The sequence below is a fragment of the Lissotriton helveticus genome, chromosome 1_1 (assembly GCF_964261635.1).
Source record: "Lissotriton helveticus chromosome 1_1, aLisHel1.1, whole genome shotgun sequence".
Classification (NCBI taxonomy): Eukaryota; Metazoa; Chordata; class Amphibia; order Caudata; family Salamandridae; genus Lissotriton; species Lissotriton helveticus.
The window spans coordinates 808,563,788-808,582,741 of NC_136057.1; the positions used below are offsets into that span (position 1 = coordinate 808,563,788).

General features: G+C 44.9%; 2 protein-coding genes across 4 annotated transcripts in view; one reads left to right on the forward strand and one right to left on the reverse strand.

The window, feature by feature from the left end:
* The window catches only part of DOCK4 (dedicator of cytokinesis 4), a 1,604,094-nt gene that overhangs the window by 1,385,641 nt on the left and 199,499 nt on the right, over window positions 1-18,954 (forward strand). For both annotated transcript variants that reach the window (XM_078674485.1, XM_078674490.1), the window contains 2 exons: window positions 1,832-1,925; window positions 17,247-17,395. In XM_078674485.1, the coding sequence (XP_078530611.1) occupies window positions 1,832-1,925; window positions 17,247-17,395 (243 nt within the window). The remainder of the gene's footprint in view (window positions 1-1,831; window positions 1,926-17,246; window positions 17,396-18,954) is intronic.
* LOC144817731 (uncharacterized) overlaps window positions 1-18,954 on the reverse strand; it is a 135,368-nt gene that overhangs the window by 108,891 nt on the left and 7,523 nt on the right. The window contains exon 2 of one of the 2 annotated variants that reach the window (XM_078674508.1): window positions 18,766-18,900. The exons of the other annotated variant lie outside the window; for it this stretch is intronic. Coding sequence (XP_078530634.1) covers window positions 18,766-18,792 — 27 coding nt within the window. The 5' untranslated portion in view covers window positions 18,793-18,900. The remainder of the gene's footprint in view (window positions 1-18,765; window positions 18,901-18,954) is intronic. 2 annotated transcript variants of the gene reach the window in all.

The window sequence follows — 18,954 nt, forward strand, 5'->3', positions numbered from 1 at the left end:
GCCATTTTCACGATTACTGCTAGGTGCAAATGGTAACTCCTTCTTGATAACACTTTATATAGGGACATTATTCGTATATATCTGCTTGATGGGGGTTATTTCTTATGTCTGCTAGGTATAGTTGGTATGCCTTATTTAGGAATATGATATTGCTTTAACTAATATATAAAAACAAAATGATAGTGCCTTTTTAACAATATTTTTTTCCTGGAACTATTGAGTATCAATTGTGCTTTTATTTAATGCTTTATTCACTGTATTTGATACATTTCCTAGCAATCATATTACGTATTATCATATTTATAGTGTATGCTTTATGTATTTGTTGTGGCTTATAGCTGATAAGAATATCTGACTAACACGATCATACAGTCCTGCTGAGGCAACTGCAGTACTTGGCCCCACTAACTTGTATGGCCCTGTATTTTACCAACATATAAATTTTTGCAGCTGGTATTACCTGAGAACATCTGGATACTTGGGGGCATGTGAGGAGAGTATTTGGAACGGCGCAGTCAGCTGTCAACAGTACTGTGTGTGAAGGGAAGCCAACAACACACTGAAGAGATTTGCACCTGATGCCCAGAGATTAAGGAGAGTACACGCAGCTGTGGGGTCTTTTTTTCCCCATTTGCTGCCTTTCTGCCAGTGACCCACAAGGCCCTTAAGTTGGATCTGGTAGTGCCCGGGTCAGTGCCTACATCCACTCTGACTCTCAAGGACATTGAAGCCTCTGTTAAAATCTTTGAAAAATAATTCATTGGTATGACTATGGTACAAGGTGACGACTTTTGTCTGGAACTGCAGTACATCCCTGGTTACATTATGAAGGGCCAAACGTCCCCAATGGATTAACCTTGTGACTGCACCCCTTTGAGGGATTCCCAGTCGGTATTGGTCCCCATAAGGGATCATTTGTAATACAAAAGTCCTCTTAGTGCACACAAAGCTATAGGGCAAAAAAGATGTTTATCGTATTTTGTAAGTCAAGTACACTTCTTGAGGAAGGGGCTATACAGTTAAACCTATAAAGAGCCCTAACCACTTATTTCTTTGTCACTTACAGTGGATCTACTTCTTATCATATGGAATCAAGAGAACGCTTTGGCTTTCTAGGATACGTGCACATTTATGACATTTTCATAGTAATCATGTGGGCTACTTTACACAAGACTTTGATTACATCTTCTATGTAGGACTGTTTCGCCATAAGGTGTTATGAGATATGTTTGTTTCATTTCTTGGACCTCCATGTGTCAACTTATCCTCCCAATTTCTGAATCAGTGTAATCTGTTATCACAATTTTAAAAAGTGGGAGTAGACCATGAAAGAAGAAAGCAAATTGTCCTTATTGTGTACCTAGGTATTACTTTGTACTTGTGCTCCTTCCTTTACAACAATTTCCCAAACATTATTACGACATGCCTTGCTTCAGTCTTATAATGAAAAGTACTGCTGTTTTAATGGCAGGATTCCACCTTTTATGATGAACTCCAGGGTTCCCTACAGATTGTGAGAGAGGAAGAGCAAGAGCCTGAGTTACTGGGATGATATTTGTCGATCTTTAGATTAAAACAATGATTACAGCCTTATTTTTCGTGTACTGTGTTAGCCTAGTTCTATTTATTTCAATGTCAGAGACCTTGCAATATGCACCCATTTCAGGCTGCCATATCATACAGGCTGACCTTTTTGTTTAAATAAGGTATGTACTAACATTTGATAAAACGTAGTTTAGCTCTTTTGGAATCATTCTCTTCATCCGCAAAAACAGTTCTGTCATATTGAGATTTGATGCTTTAACATCTCTTTCCAACGTTCTTGTTTCAGAACTTTTACAAAACTGAATTGAACAAGGAAGAGATGTACATCCGCTACATCCATAAACTCTATGATCTTCACCTCAAAGCACAGAACTTCACAGGTAATTCTGGTGCCCTTTATGATAGTACATTTGAGTTTTCAACTTATTTTGGATGGCTCAACAGCTCATTAGTTTCCTAAAATAGTGTATGCTTTTTCATCTTTGGGTCTGTAGTTTATAATAACATGACCTCCACATGGGTCCTCCTCGTCCCAGTCCTTACATAGTGAGGCAGACCTGCCTCCATCCAGCCAATCAAAACGCCTAGAATCAAAAGTCCAAAGGTGACATAAACCCCTCCCTCCTACTGTCATGCCTGTTTTTTTCTTGCTCCAACGGCAGTCAGAACGCTGGTGCTCTGTGTATCCTGTGGCTGTTTACGCTTTTGTGGGATGTGTTGCGGTGCGGTGAGTTTTTGTCAACTGTTTTTAAAAGGTCTTAAAATTGTGCTGTTTCTTCTGACTTTAATTTGTCTCTGTGTGGCCGTACCTGTGCTCCGGTCGGCCACATTCCTGCTCCTGGGACAGGAAGCTCCCTGTGCATGTGCTGAGCTGGGGCAGGGAGCTTTCCTGATGTACTGGCCTAGGTCGTTTCGTCGGTGGGGTTTTTCATGCAGCGTCTGACCCCCGCGGCCATATTGTGTGTATGTGGCTGTGGGTGAAGACCGCAGATCTGCCTTTTTGCTGATTTTCAAGTCTCACGCCACAAGACTTGATTAATTGGGGGCAGTATTTCATTGGAGTTGCTGGGCATTTTCTTTTTTGTGTGTTGGGAGTTTTCTGTGTGGTTTACTCTTTTTGCTCACCATGAATGAAGGGGCTTCCTCTCCGGTGCCAGCAAAGGCAGTATCCAAGCAGCATAATGTCCAGGATCTGCAAGAGGATGACGTTTTGCAGATTTCTAGGGCTGATTTGCAGGAGATGATCAATTCTGCAGCCCAGTCTGCGCTGCTGGAGCTTGCGATAAAAAGATTTAAGGTTGATGAGGAGGACATGAACAATTCCCCTAAGGGAATGTACGTCCAGGGCAAGGTTTTTTCGGACATGCTGGTCCATATTAGGGAGGTGATTGGTTTTGGCCCTAAATAATTTTTGGATGAGGGGTTTTACTCCCAGTATAGTTCCTCTATGGTGGATGACCTTCCCTTCCATGATGTCCTGAAGGATATGCTGACTAAGGAATAGCTTGAGGTTGATAAGCAGGGTATTCCTTGTTTTTTGGGAAAGCGGTATCACCTAGCCGACTTTGACACCTAGTTTCTTCCAGTTCCCAAAGTCAATTCTCTTTTGTCCTCTATAGCTACTTCTTTGTCTTCCTCTTTGTCATCGGAGGAGGCTTCCCTGGCGGACCCTGTGGAGCGGAAGGTGGAGTCTGCTCTCAAGCTTTCTTATACAGCTTCTCATTTTGGGGTGCATGCTAGCACTTATGCGGCCCATGCCTCACAGGTCCTTCTGAAGAATTTTGAAAACTTGTTTGACTGTTTGCAGCATCAGGGGGACCATACTCCTGTGTTGGCTCAGATGGAGGTCTTGGCACAATTCCTCTCGGAAGTGACTTTTGATTCCTTGTGGACCATCTCCTCGGCTGCCGGGGCAGCGGTAGCTGGTAGGAGGTCTCTCTGGACCAAGGCTTGGTGTCTTGAAGCTGCACAGAAGTCCTTGGTCCATAAACTGCCTTTTGAGGCCCCCGTCTCTTTGGGGGCTATTTGAATGTGATGGTGCAGCGCTCTGTGGAGAAGAAAATGTTGAAGCCTTTTCATCCTGTGCCAAAGAAGAAGTCCTTTTTTTCATAAACAGGGGTTGCCGGGGGCTTTATCTTCTCAGCCTTTTTGTGGCTGGGCCCATGGTCGGGGCCCGTGTTCCATTGCTTCAACAACAGCAGCAGCAGCAGCATCCCACTAGTGCAGGACAGAAGTGACTAAGCCATTGTGGGTGCTCGGCTCCGTTTGTTTCTTGACCGTTAGTCAGCTCTGATTTTCGACCAGTGGGTCTTGTCTGTCATCAGGTTAAGTTACCAGATTCCCTTCCAGGGTCCTCCCCCTTTGGATTACTTTCAAGTTACCCTATTGTCAAGAGACCCCTTAAGGCGGTCTGCCAGGTTGTCCGGCGTCGCCATGTTGTTGTCAAAGGGGGCTGTTATACCGGTTCCGGTGCAGGAAGTGGGCCTGGGGCTCTATTCCCATTTGTTTCTGGTCCCAAAGCCTGATGGTTCCTTCTGCCCGATTCTGAATCTCCGAACTTTGAACATGTTGGTGCGGTTGGATCATTTTCAGTTGGTCACCTGGTAGTCTGTCATTCCCCTCTTCCAGGTGGGCAATTTTTGGGCTTCTCTGGACTTGGAAGACGCCTATTTTCACGTTCCAGTCCATCCTGCCAGTCAGCAGTTCCTGAGGTTTGCTGCCCAGGGGATGCATTTCAGTTTCAGGTTCTACCGTTCGGCCTCTCCACTACTCCCAGGACTTTTACCAAAGTATTGGCTCCTGCTGTGGGGGTCTTGCAGCATCGGGATTTCTCAGTGTTTCCCTACATTGATGATTGTTTGATCTCTGCTTCCTCTTTTCCTAAGGCTCTTCTGGCGGTGGAGGCTCGTTGACCTTGTTCCAGAATCTGGGGTTCAAGTTGAATCTGGCCAAGTCTCATCTGGATCCTGTTCAGAGACTTCGGTTTATCGGGGGGGTCTGTTCGACACCCCTCTGGGGGCGGTGGTTCTCCCTCCTGTTCGGATCCTTTTCCCCGCAGACTCTGTTGAGTCGTCCCTCTGCCCCGGCTCATGTTTGGTTGCGGGTCCAGGGATTGATGGCTGCCACCACTGCTGTGGTTCCTTGGGCTCGCCTGTATCTCAAGCCCTTGGTGACTCATCTGTTGGCTCGGTGGGACTCCTCCCGGGCGGATTACGAGACTCTGGTTCCTCTCTCTCCTGCTCTGGTTCAGGATTTGGACTGGTGGATTTACGCTCCCAATCTGGAGAAGGGGTTCAGTTTTGTCCTTCTCCTTCCCTTTTGTTGACCACAGATGCCAGTCTCTGGGGGGCCACGTTGGGGTCCTTTGAGGCCAAGGGCCGGTGGTCTTGGAGGGACAGCTCCCGTTCCTCGAACTGGCGGGAGTTGGCGGCCATCTGGGAGGCGGTGCAGTTCTTTCAGGTTCATCTCCACAAGACAAATCTGTTGGTTCGTATCTACAATCAGGTGGCTCGTTGTTACATGAACCGTCAGGGGGGGACCAAGTGCGTGTCTCTGCTGGCCTCTATGATTTGTGCTGGGGCGGAATCTCACCTGTTGGCCTTGAGAGCTGTGTACATTCTGGGGCAGTTGAATTTTCATGCAGACACTTTGAGCCGCAACCTTCCATCCTCTGTTCTGTACCATCTCTCTCTTCCTCTGTTCCGGGACCTCTTTCTTCGGTTTGGGACTCCCTGGATCGATCTCTTTGCCTCACCTCACAACGCTCTTCTCCCCAGGTTTTGTTCGGAGGTGATGTGTCCGCAGGCTTGGGCGGTGGATGCTCTTTCGATTCCCTGGCCTTCGGGCCTTCTGTATGCTTTCCCTCCTATTCCCCTCCTCCCAAGGGTGCTGCAGAAGATTCGGGGGAAGAGGGTGTCGGTCCTATTGATTGCTCCCTTCTGGCCTCACCGCCTTTGGTTTCCTCTCCTGTTGCGGCTGACGGCGGCGGTTTGTGCGGCTTCCTTTGGTTCCGGCTCCTCTTCAGTTTCCGCTCCTGTCTCTGCCTTGTCTTCGTTGTTTGCAACTGACGGCCTAGCTCTTAAGCGTTTGACGTTGGAGTCTTTCGGGTGCTCTTCTGTGGTGGCTCGTGACATTCAGTTGTCGCGTCGGCCTTCAACCCTTACATGCTATGGTCGACATTGGGCCTCTTTTGTCTCTTGGTGTTCTTCGCATGGTGTGGATCCTGTGCTTGGGCATCCTGCTTCTCTGCTGGATTTTCTGTGGAATGGTTTTTTGAAGGACCTTCCCCTTCCACATTGTCTGCTCAATGGGCGGCGGTTCGTGCTTGTCCGGGTCCGGGGGCTTCCTTGGAGGTTGTTGCCCCTTTGGTGAGTCGGCTTCTTCTGAGCTTTTGGCTTCATCGTCCGGACTCTCCCGTGATTGAGCCTTCTTGGGATTTGCCTACTGTTTTGCAGGGTCTGCAGTTGCCCCCTATTGAGCCCTTGTTGGAGGCGGACTTGTTGTGGTTGTCCGCTAAGGTGGCTTTTTTGCTGGCCATCACCTCCGCTCGTTGGTTGGGTGAGTTGAGTGCCTTGCTCATTTCATTCCCTTTTTTGCAGTTCCTGCAGGATCGGGTTGTTTTACGGCTTGATCCGGCTTTTCTGCTTAAGGTTTCTTCCAAGTTCCATTTGCCGCAGGAGGTGATACTTCCTGATTTACCTACGGAGGGGGATTCCCTTGTTCCTTCTTCTTCGGATGTTCGGAGGGCTCTTCAGGTTTATCTCCAGCGTTAGCTGGGGTTTCGGCTTTCTCCTACCCTATTTGTCTCCTGTGGGGGTGTGGCTAAGGGGAAGAAGGTTTCCACTTCTACGATCAATCGGTGAGTGCCTTTGGTGGTCTACCAGTCCTATAAGTCTGTGGGACTGCCTCCTCTGTCTCAGGTGCAGGGTCGTTCGACACGTTCTGTTTCCGCTTCCTGGGCTGAGGCGGCAGGGGTCTCTATCCAGGAGATTTGTAGAGCGGCCACTTGGCAGTCCCATCGCACGTTTGTTCGGCATTATCGTCTTGATGTTTTGCATGCGTCTGTTGACAGTTTTGCTGTTGGTGTTCTGAACGCTGCTGTTCGTTGATCAATTTGTTTGATTTAAGTTTTGTACTTTTTGCATAGATCCCTCGTGTCCTGCATTTTTCTTCTTGGTTCTCTACTTGTGATTTCCTCACTATGTAAGGACTGGGACGAGGAGGACAAATGAGGGAATAATGTCTTGTTACTTACCTCTAATCTTCATTACCCCGATTATGGTTCTCCTCGTCCCAGTCGTCTTCCCTCCCTCCCTCCTGCTGTGTTAATGTCTGGGACTTGTGAATAACAGGCATGACGGTAGGTGGGAGGGGTTTATGTGACCTTTGGACTTTTGATTCTAGGCATTTTGATTGGCTGATGGAGGCAGGTCTGCCTCACTATGTAAGGACTGGGATGAGGAGGACCCTAATCGGGGTAAGGAAGATTCCCAGTAAGTAACAAGACATTATACCATGGGAGTTCCCTTCAGATTACTGCACTTTTCTGTCACCATGTCCCCAAATGACATCTGATGTCTGCTAAGGAGAAGTTTTCTTGTTGGCTGCTGAGTTCTGTGGAAGACTGCAGGGAACATGAAATGAGTCCACCCATATTTTATGTTGGAGAATGAGGGTAATAAGTGCAATTCTGAATTTCACATTTTAGCTACACTGCTGTTTGATAAAATCTGATTCCTTTTTCCACATAATCCTTTAGAGCCCTTTTTAAAATATATCAATGCATATTATTTATGTTTAAAAATATGCTTTTATATTTTTCTAGTTTGAGGCACAAAAGTTTTTATTACTTTGGGGAAACATATCATTTCGTGAAATTTAACAAATGGTGGATTATGTTTCTAGCATTTTTATATTGTATTGCTAATTATTATTGTTTTAAAACTGATGTTAGCAGCAGAACATGTTGATAGTCTAATGCATTGATAGGTTTTCAGTTGAAACGTGTTTCACAGGGTCTGATCCCAAAACCATTTTTCGAATGTACCTTAAATGTAGGCAGATCAAAATATTAAATTTTTAAGTGCCCTCGGAACACTCCACAAACTTGAAACCAGTGTCAAGTTTTAAGAGCCATGTGTACAGAATTTAGGGATTGCGATTTTCTAATTGCAATTCTTCCTGAATCGCAATTATGAAATTGCAATTTTCAATGTTCAATAACGAACAAGAGTTGAATCGAAATTCCTACCTTATAAATATTTATGAGGTAGGTCTCAATTTGTGACCCATTAGGAATTGCGATTCAGACAAGGGGGTGGTGATGAACAGAGTGTCTGAATTAAGCAGACCACTCTTACCCAGTCCAAAGATCAGGGCTTGATCCATCACCGTTATTTAGCTCACTGCCCCATCCCAGCTCAGAACCTGGCTATATGCAAATTAGTCTGTCCCTGGCCCAGTGCATCATGGGAACAGGGCAGACCAAACTACCAAGCCAATTCTTCACCAGAAAGGAGACAAGCTACCGGGGACCGGTTTCTGGCATTTCAGCCTCGTCGGCCCGGCTTGCTTGAATCCTGATGGAGCAGTGAGCAAGGGACTCATGTCTGAGTATACCCTGCCACACCTATAGTGGCCAAAAACGATTCAGAAAAGGGGGTGGTGATGAACAGAGTGTCTCAATTAAGCAGACCACGCTTACCCAGTCCAAAGATCAGGGCTTGATCCATCACCGTTATTTAGCTCACTGCCCCATCCCAGCTCAGAACCTGGCTATATGCAAATTAGTCTGTCCCTGGCCCAGTGCATCATGGGAACAGGGCAGACCAAACTACCAAGCCAATTCTTCACCAGAAAGGAGACAAGCTACCGGGGACCGGTTTCTGGCATTTCAGCCTCGTCGGCCCGGCTTCCTTGAATCCTGATGGAGCAGTGAGCAAGGGACTCATGTCTGAGTATACCCTGCCACACCTATAGTGGCCAAAAACGATTCAGAAAAGGGGGTGGTGATGAACAGAGTGTCTGAATTAAGCAGACCACTCTTACCCAGTCCAAAGATCAGGGCTTGATCCATCACCGTTATTTAGCTCACTGCCCCATCCCAGCTCAGAACCTGGCTATATGCAAATTAGTCTGTCCCTGGCCTAGTGCATCATGGGAACAGGGCAGACCAAACTACCAAGCCAATTCTTCACCAGAAAGGAGACAAGCTACCGGGGACCGGTTTCTGTCATTTCAGCCTCGTCGGCCCGGCTTGCTTGAATCCTGATGGAGCAGTGAGCACCTTAAGCGTGGAAGGGTATACTCAGATGTGAGTCCCTTGCTCATTGCACCATCAGGATTCAAGCAAGCCGGGCCGACGACGCCTGAAATGGCAGAAACCGGTCCCCGGAAGCTTGTTTCCTTCCCAGTACAAGAATTGGCTTGGTAGTTTGGTTTGCCCTGTTCCCATCATGCACTGGGACAGGAACAGACTAATTTGCATATAGCCAAGTTCTGAGCTGGGATGGTGCAGTGAGCTAAAAAACGGTGATGGATCAAGCCCTGATCTTTGGACTGGGTAAGAGTGGTCTGCTTAATTCAGGCACTCTGTTTATCACCACCCCCTTTTCTGAATCATTTTGTCCACCATAAGCGTGGAAGGGTATACTCAGATGTGAGTCCCTTGCTCATTGCACCATCAGGATTCAAGCAAGCCGGGCCGACGACTCCTGAAATGGCAGAAACCGGTCCCCGGAAGCTTGTTTCCTTCCCAGTACAAGAATTGGCTTGGTAGTTTGGTTTGCCCTGTTCCCATCATGCACTGGGACAGGACAGACTAATTTGCATATAGCCAAGTTCTGAGCTGGGATGGTGCAGTGAGCTCAAAAACGGTGATGGATCAAGCCCTGATCTTTGGACTGGGTAAGAGTGGTCTGCTTAATTCAGGCACTCTGTACATCACCACCCCCTTTTCTGAATCATTTTGTCCACCATACGCGTGGAAGGGTATACTCAGATGTGAGTCCCTTGCTCATTGCACCATCAGGATTCAAGCAAGCCGGGCCGACGACGCCTGAAATGGCAGAAACCGGTCCCCGGAAGCTTGTTTCCTTCCCAGTACAAGAATTGGCTTGGTAGTTTGGTTTGCCCTGTTCCCATCATGCACTGGGACAGGAACAGACTAATTTGCATATAGCCAAGTTCTGAGCTGGGATGGTGCAGTGAGCTAAAAAACGGTGATGGGTCAAGCCCTGATCTTTGGACTGGGTAAGAGTGGTCTGCTTAATTCAGGCACTCTGTTCATCACCACCCCCTTTTCTGAATCATTTTGTCCACCATAAGCGTGGAAGGGTATACTCAGATGTGAGTCCCTTGCTCATTGCACCATCAGGATTCAAGCAAGCCGGGCCGACGACGCCTGAAATGGCAGAAACCGGTCCCCGGAAGCTTGTTTCCTTCCCAGTACAAGAATTGGCTTGGTAGTTTGGTTTGCCCTGTTCCCATCATGCACTGGGACAGGAACAGACTCATTTGCATATAGCCAAGTTCTGAGCTGGGATGGTGCAGTGAGCTAAAAAACGGTGATGGATCAAGCCCTGATCTTTGGACTGGGTAAGAGTGGTCTGCTTAATTCAGGCACTCTGTTCATCACCACCCCCTTTTCTGAACCATTAGGAATTGCAGCAATTACAGGGATGCTAAGGTTAGCAGACCAGCATATCTGTTGTTGCTTTTTATTAAAGCAATCTTTTTTTTATTATTGCAGCCCGTTTTCCCTAAATGAAAATGGGATGTGTCTCAAACAATGAAATGTTTACACCTCATTTTTTCTGCTCTTAAAAACTATTTGTTTCAACATTCACAAAGGGGAAGCAGTCCTGTGAGGGGACCCCTTCCCATTTGTGAATGGTTAACACCACCTTTGAAGTGTCAGTAAAAAAGTAATGTTTTGCGGACATAATTTGGGTGCAATACATTCATACATAGCACTGCAGGTCAGTATTTGGGAGGGACACCCTAAACACGCCCTTCCCAAATACTGACTGACTAAATACAAACTATGATTCTTTAAAATGTATTGTACATATGAAAGCAAATTTCTGCGAATCGGGCCGTATGCGACCGGAAAAATGCATTTTCAAATCTGCAAAATGCTATTCAGTAGCTTTTTACTGAATCCCAATTTGCATTTGTGATTCGCCATTTGGAAGGGGTGTGTTTTGAGAATTCCTTCCAAGTACTGAATCAGTATTGTGCGTATTACTATTTTGCGACTGAATTCTGGTCTCAAAACAGTACCATTTTACCACAATTTTAAAAGTGGCGGTAATTCATTCACTCATGGGAAGAGGGCCTCTTTCCCTTTGAGAATGTTGAAAAAATATTTTTAAGAGCAGGCAGTGATCCCACCTTTCTTATATCATGCAAATATGCCTTGCACAAAAAAAATAGAGTACTGGCTGGAATCTGCAATGCTTATACATCCAGACTCTGATGATAGAACCTAACACCTGGGAGGGCACTCTACCTGATGGGTCTGTGGGTACATTTTAACCCATGTCCAACCCAACATTTTAATTCAAATGAGATACATCTTTACAACCTATTTAACTCTAGAGTGCACATTTTGCAGCACACACCATAAATTGTTACAAAGCAGTTACAGACTAATATTATCAAAAGGTTGGCAATGCAAAAACAGACTTTTCAAGATCTTAAAATAATTGGCAAGATCCTGTAGGGGTTGTTTCTGAGAGATAGGATATGTCAGGCCATCCGGCTATGATTTTCAAGCAAAGTGTTGTTACTGTTTCAGCTGGAGCTCCTTCAACGAAATGCTAGTTGGAGTGGTCGATTTCATTAGTAGCATTCTGCTGCAGGTGTAGCATAGCCTATGCTGCTCAACAGATGGGGGGGCCATCTGCCCTGGTCTGTGTGACATTCTAATTTACTATATAACATAGGGTGTCCCTTTTAAGTAAGAAAGTGAGTAGAACACTTGTTTAGTGTTCACTGTGTGCTGAGTGCATAAGTATCTTTAGGGGATGGGGTTCCTATTGCTTGCAGTAGAGAAGGCTTGTTCTTTGAATTAAAATGTCTTGCGTAAAAAGTGAAATCCTTGGTGGGAGTGCTCCCGTATAATGGATGCAAGATTGTCATTCATTAACCTGGGGACCAGAACTGAGAATCTATTACCGTCCACCAATGCCTCTTTAAATGGACTAACTGCAGCATAACCTTATCCGAGGATGTTAAGCTGTATGTTTTTGAGGGCTTAAATATTTCTACAGTAGATAGTAAGGGGCAATGTTGTATGCAACATAAAGCACCAAACTTCGATTAATGTATCACCTTTCATTAGCTCAGGTACATAGCACTTTTTCCCACCTTCCCGTACCGATGACCATTCATGCCCTTGAATTCGGCTTGCTTTATAATTAAGCTAGGGATTGCATTGTGATTATGAAGTACAGAGTGTTTGCATAATTAATAGGGAACTGGTCACATATCTAACAACTGTTTGTCTCAATTTATTTTCATTAACCTCTTTATTTTGTATAGTTTAAATGAATGAATGATTCTGTTTTCTGTACAACGTAAACCATCTGGCTGCCTAGTTCAAGCTACTTGTCCATTAAAACTACGAGTTCCATTATTTTGTGAGTGTGCTTAGCATATCAACCAAGAAAAAGGGAGGTAGTGACCAGTAAGGCAACACTGTTAGGAAAGCTCTTGCTTTCAAGTGATATAAATCCAGTTTTGGATCTATTTATTATAGTCACCGCTGATGCTTTCAAACTTCATTTTGGTTAGCCAATATGTTAAATTCTCACATTGATTAGATGGAAAATCACCACTGATCAGTAGTTATATGTTGTTACTGTGAGACTGATAGCTGAGTTCCCGTCTCTGAATGAATGATAATAACTGCTAAATATAAATGCTAAGCACTGCAGACATGATGGGGGGAATGGTGGAATAATGAGATGGTGATTGACCACCTCTGCAAAAAGAGGGATACTAAATCAGTCCTGTACTGATAATGACTTAGCTGAATGAAGCAGGATGTTATCCATCCATGTTAAATGCTGTGGCAAGGCCCAACAATGCGAGCATCTCTAGATTGCGTGGGCCGTTGATCTTATGGATATGATCCTATAATGTCAAGCCAGGCGAACAATGGTCCATAAACAGAACAGGCCCTTGAAAGAAGAGTAGCAATGACGCTTCCACACAGACTACTTGCGCATCAGTCCTGAAGTTTCCAGAATGATCCTCTTGCTTAACAGTAGAGCCAGTCTTGATGGCCCTTTCTCTTCCCAGCTTCATTGCCTAAGCCATGTGCCCAAACTACTGTCATAAACATAGTAACTATTTTACATGCTTCATTCACGCGAGACAGTTCTTTAAACAATTCAAAGGCATTTCTAATTCCCTCGAAAAAGGTGGACAGTTCCAGTAACTTACAGTAATACAGCCACACCTCCAAACTGAACTGTGTTTACATGGTTTTGGAATGCTTAATTACAACAGAAAAGAATGTCAAGACTATCTAGTGGCATGCGTACCATTGACATGCAACTCGATCAGAGATTAAGCTTAGACTTCATCCAGCAGTTCTTTGTCCTCTTGCCTCACAGTTATAAATTGAATTCCTGGTTGGCTGAGGTATGCACCCAGGCCAGGCAGGAACCACCTTTCTAGTCAGGGTAAGCTAAAAACACACTAAAAGATATTCTGTGCTCCCCATCTGGTAGCTTGGCACAGAGCAGTCAGGCTTATCGAAAAAGGCAATGTGTCATTTATTTGTGCAACACACACAGTAACACAATGAATACACCACACAATAACTCCACACAGATTTATAAAAATAGATTACTATATTATAAACAAAACAAGGTCCAAACGACAAAAATCCAACGTATAGTAGTTGAGTAAATGAATTTTAAATTATTAAATGCAGTAAAGGGCTTAGAAGCAAGTGGCGCAAAAGAGGTTACTTTAGGTCGGGCTGGAGTGGGGCAAAGTCAAAGTTCGGGCAGACCCCAATGGAGCGCCAGCCAGCTACAGGACCCACGCAGGCCCTGGGGAACAAAATACCTTTCTTGGTCGTAAGCAGCAAGATCAATGCAGCGAAGGTGATGCGTAAGTTCCGAAGACGGGAGCCGGAGCCAGAGGCGTCAAGCAATGCATCAGAATCTGCCATGCAGTCAATGTTTCCCTCCATTCGCTTCCTTCCTTCCTTTTGGTTTGTCTGCTGTTTTGCCGATTGTTCCCATATTCTCAATTTTTTTGGTTTGTGATGGCTCTGCGTTGTGGTGCGGAAAAGTTCTCCGAAGAAAACTGATGTCAGCGCGCCGGGGTGGGGCTTATGTGAACTCGCTTTCGTCACGATTGTGGATGGCTTCAGGGCGGAGTCACGCAGTGCCGCCCCCGGCGCGCAGAGATGCTGGGAAAAGAAAAAATTTCTGGATCCAGTCTCACGCCTGGGGATAATTCTACGTTAAGGAATCTGCGGCTATAATCGTCTCTACCAGATACATTGTTACCAAAGGTGAGTAACTTGTACTTCAGAGCAGCTCTAAGACCTGGCTTGGCAGTTCGAGCTGGACTGTTCCCATGAGGCACAGGGTCAAGACTGATTTGAATATAGCTGGGTCTGAACTGAGGTGGCGAAGTGAGCTAAAGAATGATGATGGATTCAACCCAGATCTGTGACTGGGGGTGAATGTCTGAAAAGTTTCAGCGCTCCGTCCATCATCTCCTTGTGTTTGTTTTGTTCGCCCTAAGTTGGCAGGGTATGCCCAGACATAGGTCCCTAGCTCACTTTGCCACTGGATTGAAGCTAGCCTTGTTGATGATAGGTGTTACCCAGAAACCGGTCCCAAGATGCTTGTTTCCGGTTCAGGGCGGACCTGGACTGGCTGTTCGTGCAGGACTGTTCCCATGAGGCACAGGGACAAGTCCGATTTGCATATAGCTGGGTTTGAACTGAGGTGGCGAGGTGAGCTAAAGAATGATGATGGATTCAACCCAGATCTGTGGCTGGGGGTGAGTGTCTGAAAAGTTTCAGCGTTCCGTCCATCATCTCCTTGTGTTTGCTAAGTAGCTTTAAATGCCAAGTCGTAGTGGCAGTAAACTGCCCACACTGGCCCTGGAGAGGCAGACATAAGACAGATGTTGAAAGCTACTTTCGTGGGTGGCACAAAAAGCTCTACAGGCACACTAGTAGCATTTAATTTACAGGCCCTTGGTATATGGTATACCACTTAACAAGGGACTTGCAAGCAAATCAAATATTCCGTACAGGTGTAAGCTAATTATTCCATATTTAGAGGAGAGAGCACATGCACTTTGGCACTGGTCAGCAGTGGTAAATTGCCCACAGTCCTAAAGCCAACAAAAAGGTCTTCATAAAAAGAGGGGGAGGAACGCAAAATGTTTGTTTGACACTTCAAAGACAGACATTTTCTAACAACGACATCACAGGACTTGAGAAATACTTTGCCTCACAGGAACCACCAGTGTCATTAAATGGACTTTAAGAGAAAGCACATGGATACAATTGAAATAGTTGTACATATCACAATACAAAAGAATATGCCCACAAACTAAGACAAAATAATTGAGCCCCAGTGGGCACCTTTACATCCTGTAAGGACCTTCACTTTAGGCGTGCCAGCCAATCATGTGTGAGGGCACTCTATTAACCTGATGTCCACTTTTAAGGGTGGACACGGACAAGGATTTCGCCTGACGCTGCCTTTTTAGGCCAGGAAGGGTCTAGAGCCAGAACCCTTGTCCTGCAGGTAACCCTTCAGCTTCATGTTTCTCACACTCCATAAACTCTGTACCCAGACTCATGTCCAAAATATTTAATCACACACACAGCAAACATGAATATGAGCATCCACCTCCCACTCCCTAGCACATACAGACATCAAAAAGTGCAGTCCCTCCAACTCAGTCTCCTCACCACACATTCAGCAATCTCACCATGCATTTAACATATCTAATATCTTCACTAAAATAATCTTAGACAACTTCTTCCCAGCAGTCTAAAACATCCGACACTTAGTCAGCATTCATATGACAGGAGAAGGACTTGTTGTCATCCACAAGTCTACCTTGCCCTCCCTTAACCTGACCAACAGACCCCCCAGATCCTCGATTCTGCTCACCCGTCCCACATTTCTCGGCAACTCAAGCACTGAGTCAGTAAATGAATCTCTTTATCACTCTTCCACACCATGAACATCAAACAGTACATCATGAAACCTTGATATTGAAGTCAGAAAAGCTCAGTCTGAACCTGGCCGCCTTACCCTCTATCCAGCATTAGACCATGATCCCCATGAATGTACTGACCACTTTGCAAACCCCAAGGCCGACTGAAATAGAAAATATAGAATAATAAATGGGTAACCGTGAATAACCGGATTATTTTCACCTCTGGGTTTTGAGTATCATCAGAAAGACAACTATAGCGAAGCTAAAATGGTCTCTGATGTTACTCATAAATCCATCTGGAAAATCATCCCTGTTATTCACTTTTTACTTATCTACACTTTTATGTTATATTTGACCCCTTTATCTGCCCCTTGCTTTCAACGTCTCACAAGAGCAGAAGAGTAAAGGAGGAACAAGGTCTGACGATGCCCTCCCAAAGATTAAAACAAAATTACTGTCATCCTAGCATCCACACCCACCCTGCACACAGTGATAAACAAAAATACCTAGACTCATGCCAGCCACCCCCACCACTTTCTCCATGTAATCTTCTCAGCTGGGCACATTTGAGAAAATTGTTGTCTGCATTTACAAGCATGCCTGAATTGGGGGTAAAAAATACATACTTTGCCAACCAACCCTGCCACCTTCTATATTTTACCCCAACCTCCGCCTCAAAGATGTACAAATAATTACTTGCCTCCTGCCATCCAACCACCCTCTGTGTCACCCCTACCTCTTACTACCCAAAGCTGTGTGCTCTACTCTCACAGTGAGAGGGGAGAGTCAACATGGATTGCGACTCTCTTGGAGCCACTGGTCAGCACTGCTGACAAGGAATTGTGGCGGTTGGTGCAGGCAGCATACTGCCTCTGTTATATCACCTCCCCGTGGCCTGGGAAGACCCACAAAAAGTAGTAGAAGGTTGATGAGGATAAAAGTTGCAATTCTGCCACCTTTCTAGGGTCTTTACAGACCAAGCAGAACCCAGGATTAGTGAGTTCTTCCATTGGTGAAATGACAACAGTGGGGGACAGTTTTTGTTTCCCCACTGTTGTTATAAAATAGCCGTTCATAACACAAATTCCTCTCCTTCAAGCATTTCCTTGTGGACCACATCCAAGAGGAACTTCTCAACCTTTCAAGCTGCCACCTTGTGTAACAAATAGCACTTTTGAAAAAAATGAGACTCCAAATATAAATGTTCAGTACCATGGTACATTCAAGAACTCCGACAACAAGTTCTCCATATGCTAACAAGAAAATAAATTTGGATAGACAAGCGCCACTGATAACCTCATTCAACTTTAAGCACTCTGCTGGACACCCAGATCCTTCCTCATCATTGAGGCCCCTTCAACAAACTCACAATTAACAAATAGTCTTATCAGAAGTAGAGTAATATTCAAGGCTGTCATACACGGAATCAGTCCTCTCTTCGTTGTTTGAGCTTGCCTATGTCTGATCTTGTCCACCTTGCCTTGCAGAGGCTGCCTACACTCTGCTGCTCTATGATGAGTTACTGGAGTGGTCCGACCGGCCCTTGAGAGAATTTCTCAACTATCCCATGCAAACAGAGTGGCAGCGCAAGGAGTTTCTTCACTTGACCATAATTCAGAACTTTGACAGGGGAAAGGTAAGCACATCTTTTATTTGTTTAATGTACTAATCTAGAAAACACATTAAGCATCCATAAGAAAAGCCTGACCTTGTGTGGCAATTGATATTTCTAAACGTGTCTGATTATGTAATGCTCTTGTACAGTCCCTTCCAGGCATAGTGTGACAAATTATTTGTATCCTGCTTTTAGGGAAGGCTCATTCTAAATCAGAAATGTTGTGTAAGCGATACCCTTGCCTTGCCAAAGTGATATACAAAACGTGCAGGCAATGTAATAAATAGTAAATGACTACATTGCACCACTGAGAATATTAGGTTGCACTAATGGGCACAATGAAATTGTGATACAGCTAACTTTTCCTGAATGTGTCATCAGAACCTGAAACTATAAAACTTTTCTGCAGCATTTATGACAGTACTAGCAGGGATCTATGCTTTTTTTCACACTTTCATGCATTTCTTTTGATATTTTTATTGGTTGCAATATCATCCTGTGTGCAAAACCTCCTTTTTCCTGATACTAAAGCACAGTTAAGAATCTCAATCAAGCTAATCACATATTTGTTTTATGGTATAAACAACGAAAGTGTAAGGCGATACACTTCAGATTGTTTACAAGGGAGAAAGGGCGTATCTATTGTGGATTGGAGTTACCATCTTGGATTGAGGTCACCAGTATGGATCAAGGTCACAAGACTTCAATCTTGAATTGGGCTCGCCATTTAGTGGTGCATCACTGGGGTCAAGGACAGTGCGTTCCACCCTTTCCTGCTGAAAGTTTCTCCCACCCAACTGCTACTAATCCCCTATTTCTAAGCTGGTTTGCGAACAACAAGCAGAGATGATCATGTTCATGGCAGCATGGTTGCTTCTTTGGACCATCATATTTTATTTGATTCAAGCCTCACATTCCAGGAATCCTTAGGAACACCACAGCATAAGCAATTGGTGGTTATGCTTTGGAAACTATTTCACAGCTTCTGATTCCTGTGGCTCACTTTAGTACAGGACTCACTGGCCCCATCACTATGTTGCAAACGTTGACGAGAATTGCCAGCAATCACTACGACTTTCTGTCTGAAAATGTGCATGTTTGGAAGCGCCTTCATGCAATGTTGGGGCGTGTATACATGTGAGGCAAATGTAATAGAGAATTTGTTGTAGTAGAGAAGGCACTCTGGTGTTACAGCACATTATACTAAGCTTGGCCTGAAAAGGAAATAAAGTTATGAACAGAGTGTAACACCCCCTGTCTTTAACTGCATGGGGGAAACAGGTGTGATTTCGCACATGATGCAGCAGAGTATTTTTAATTGTGGTTCTAACTAGGCTGTATTCTCCAGTGTGTTTCAAGCCTGGACATTCAGCAAATAAATATGTACATACCTGGGACCGTTGTCGCCAGATTGTCATCTCAGATTGTCATGAACTACCTTGAGAAGCAGTTCAGAAAACTCTATTTTCTTTAGGGCTGACCCCCCAGACTTGTGTCCACATTGGAGGCTGAATTAATGGTTAACCCTACAGAGGAAAAGCCAGAATACATTTTAACAATATAATCAAATTGGTAAGAGG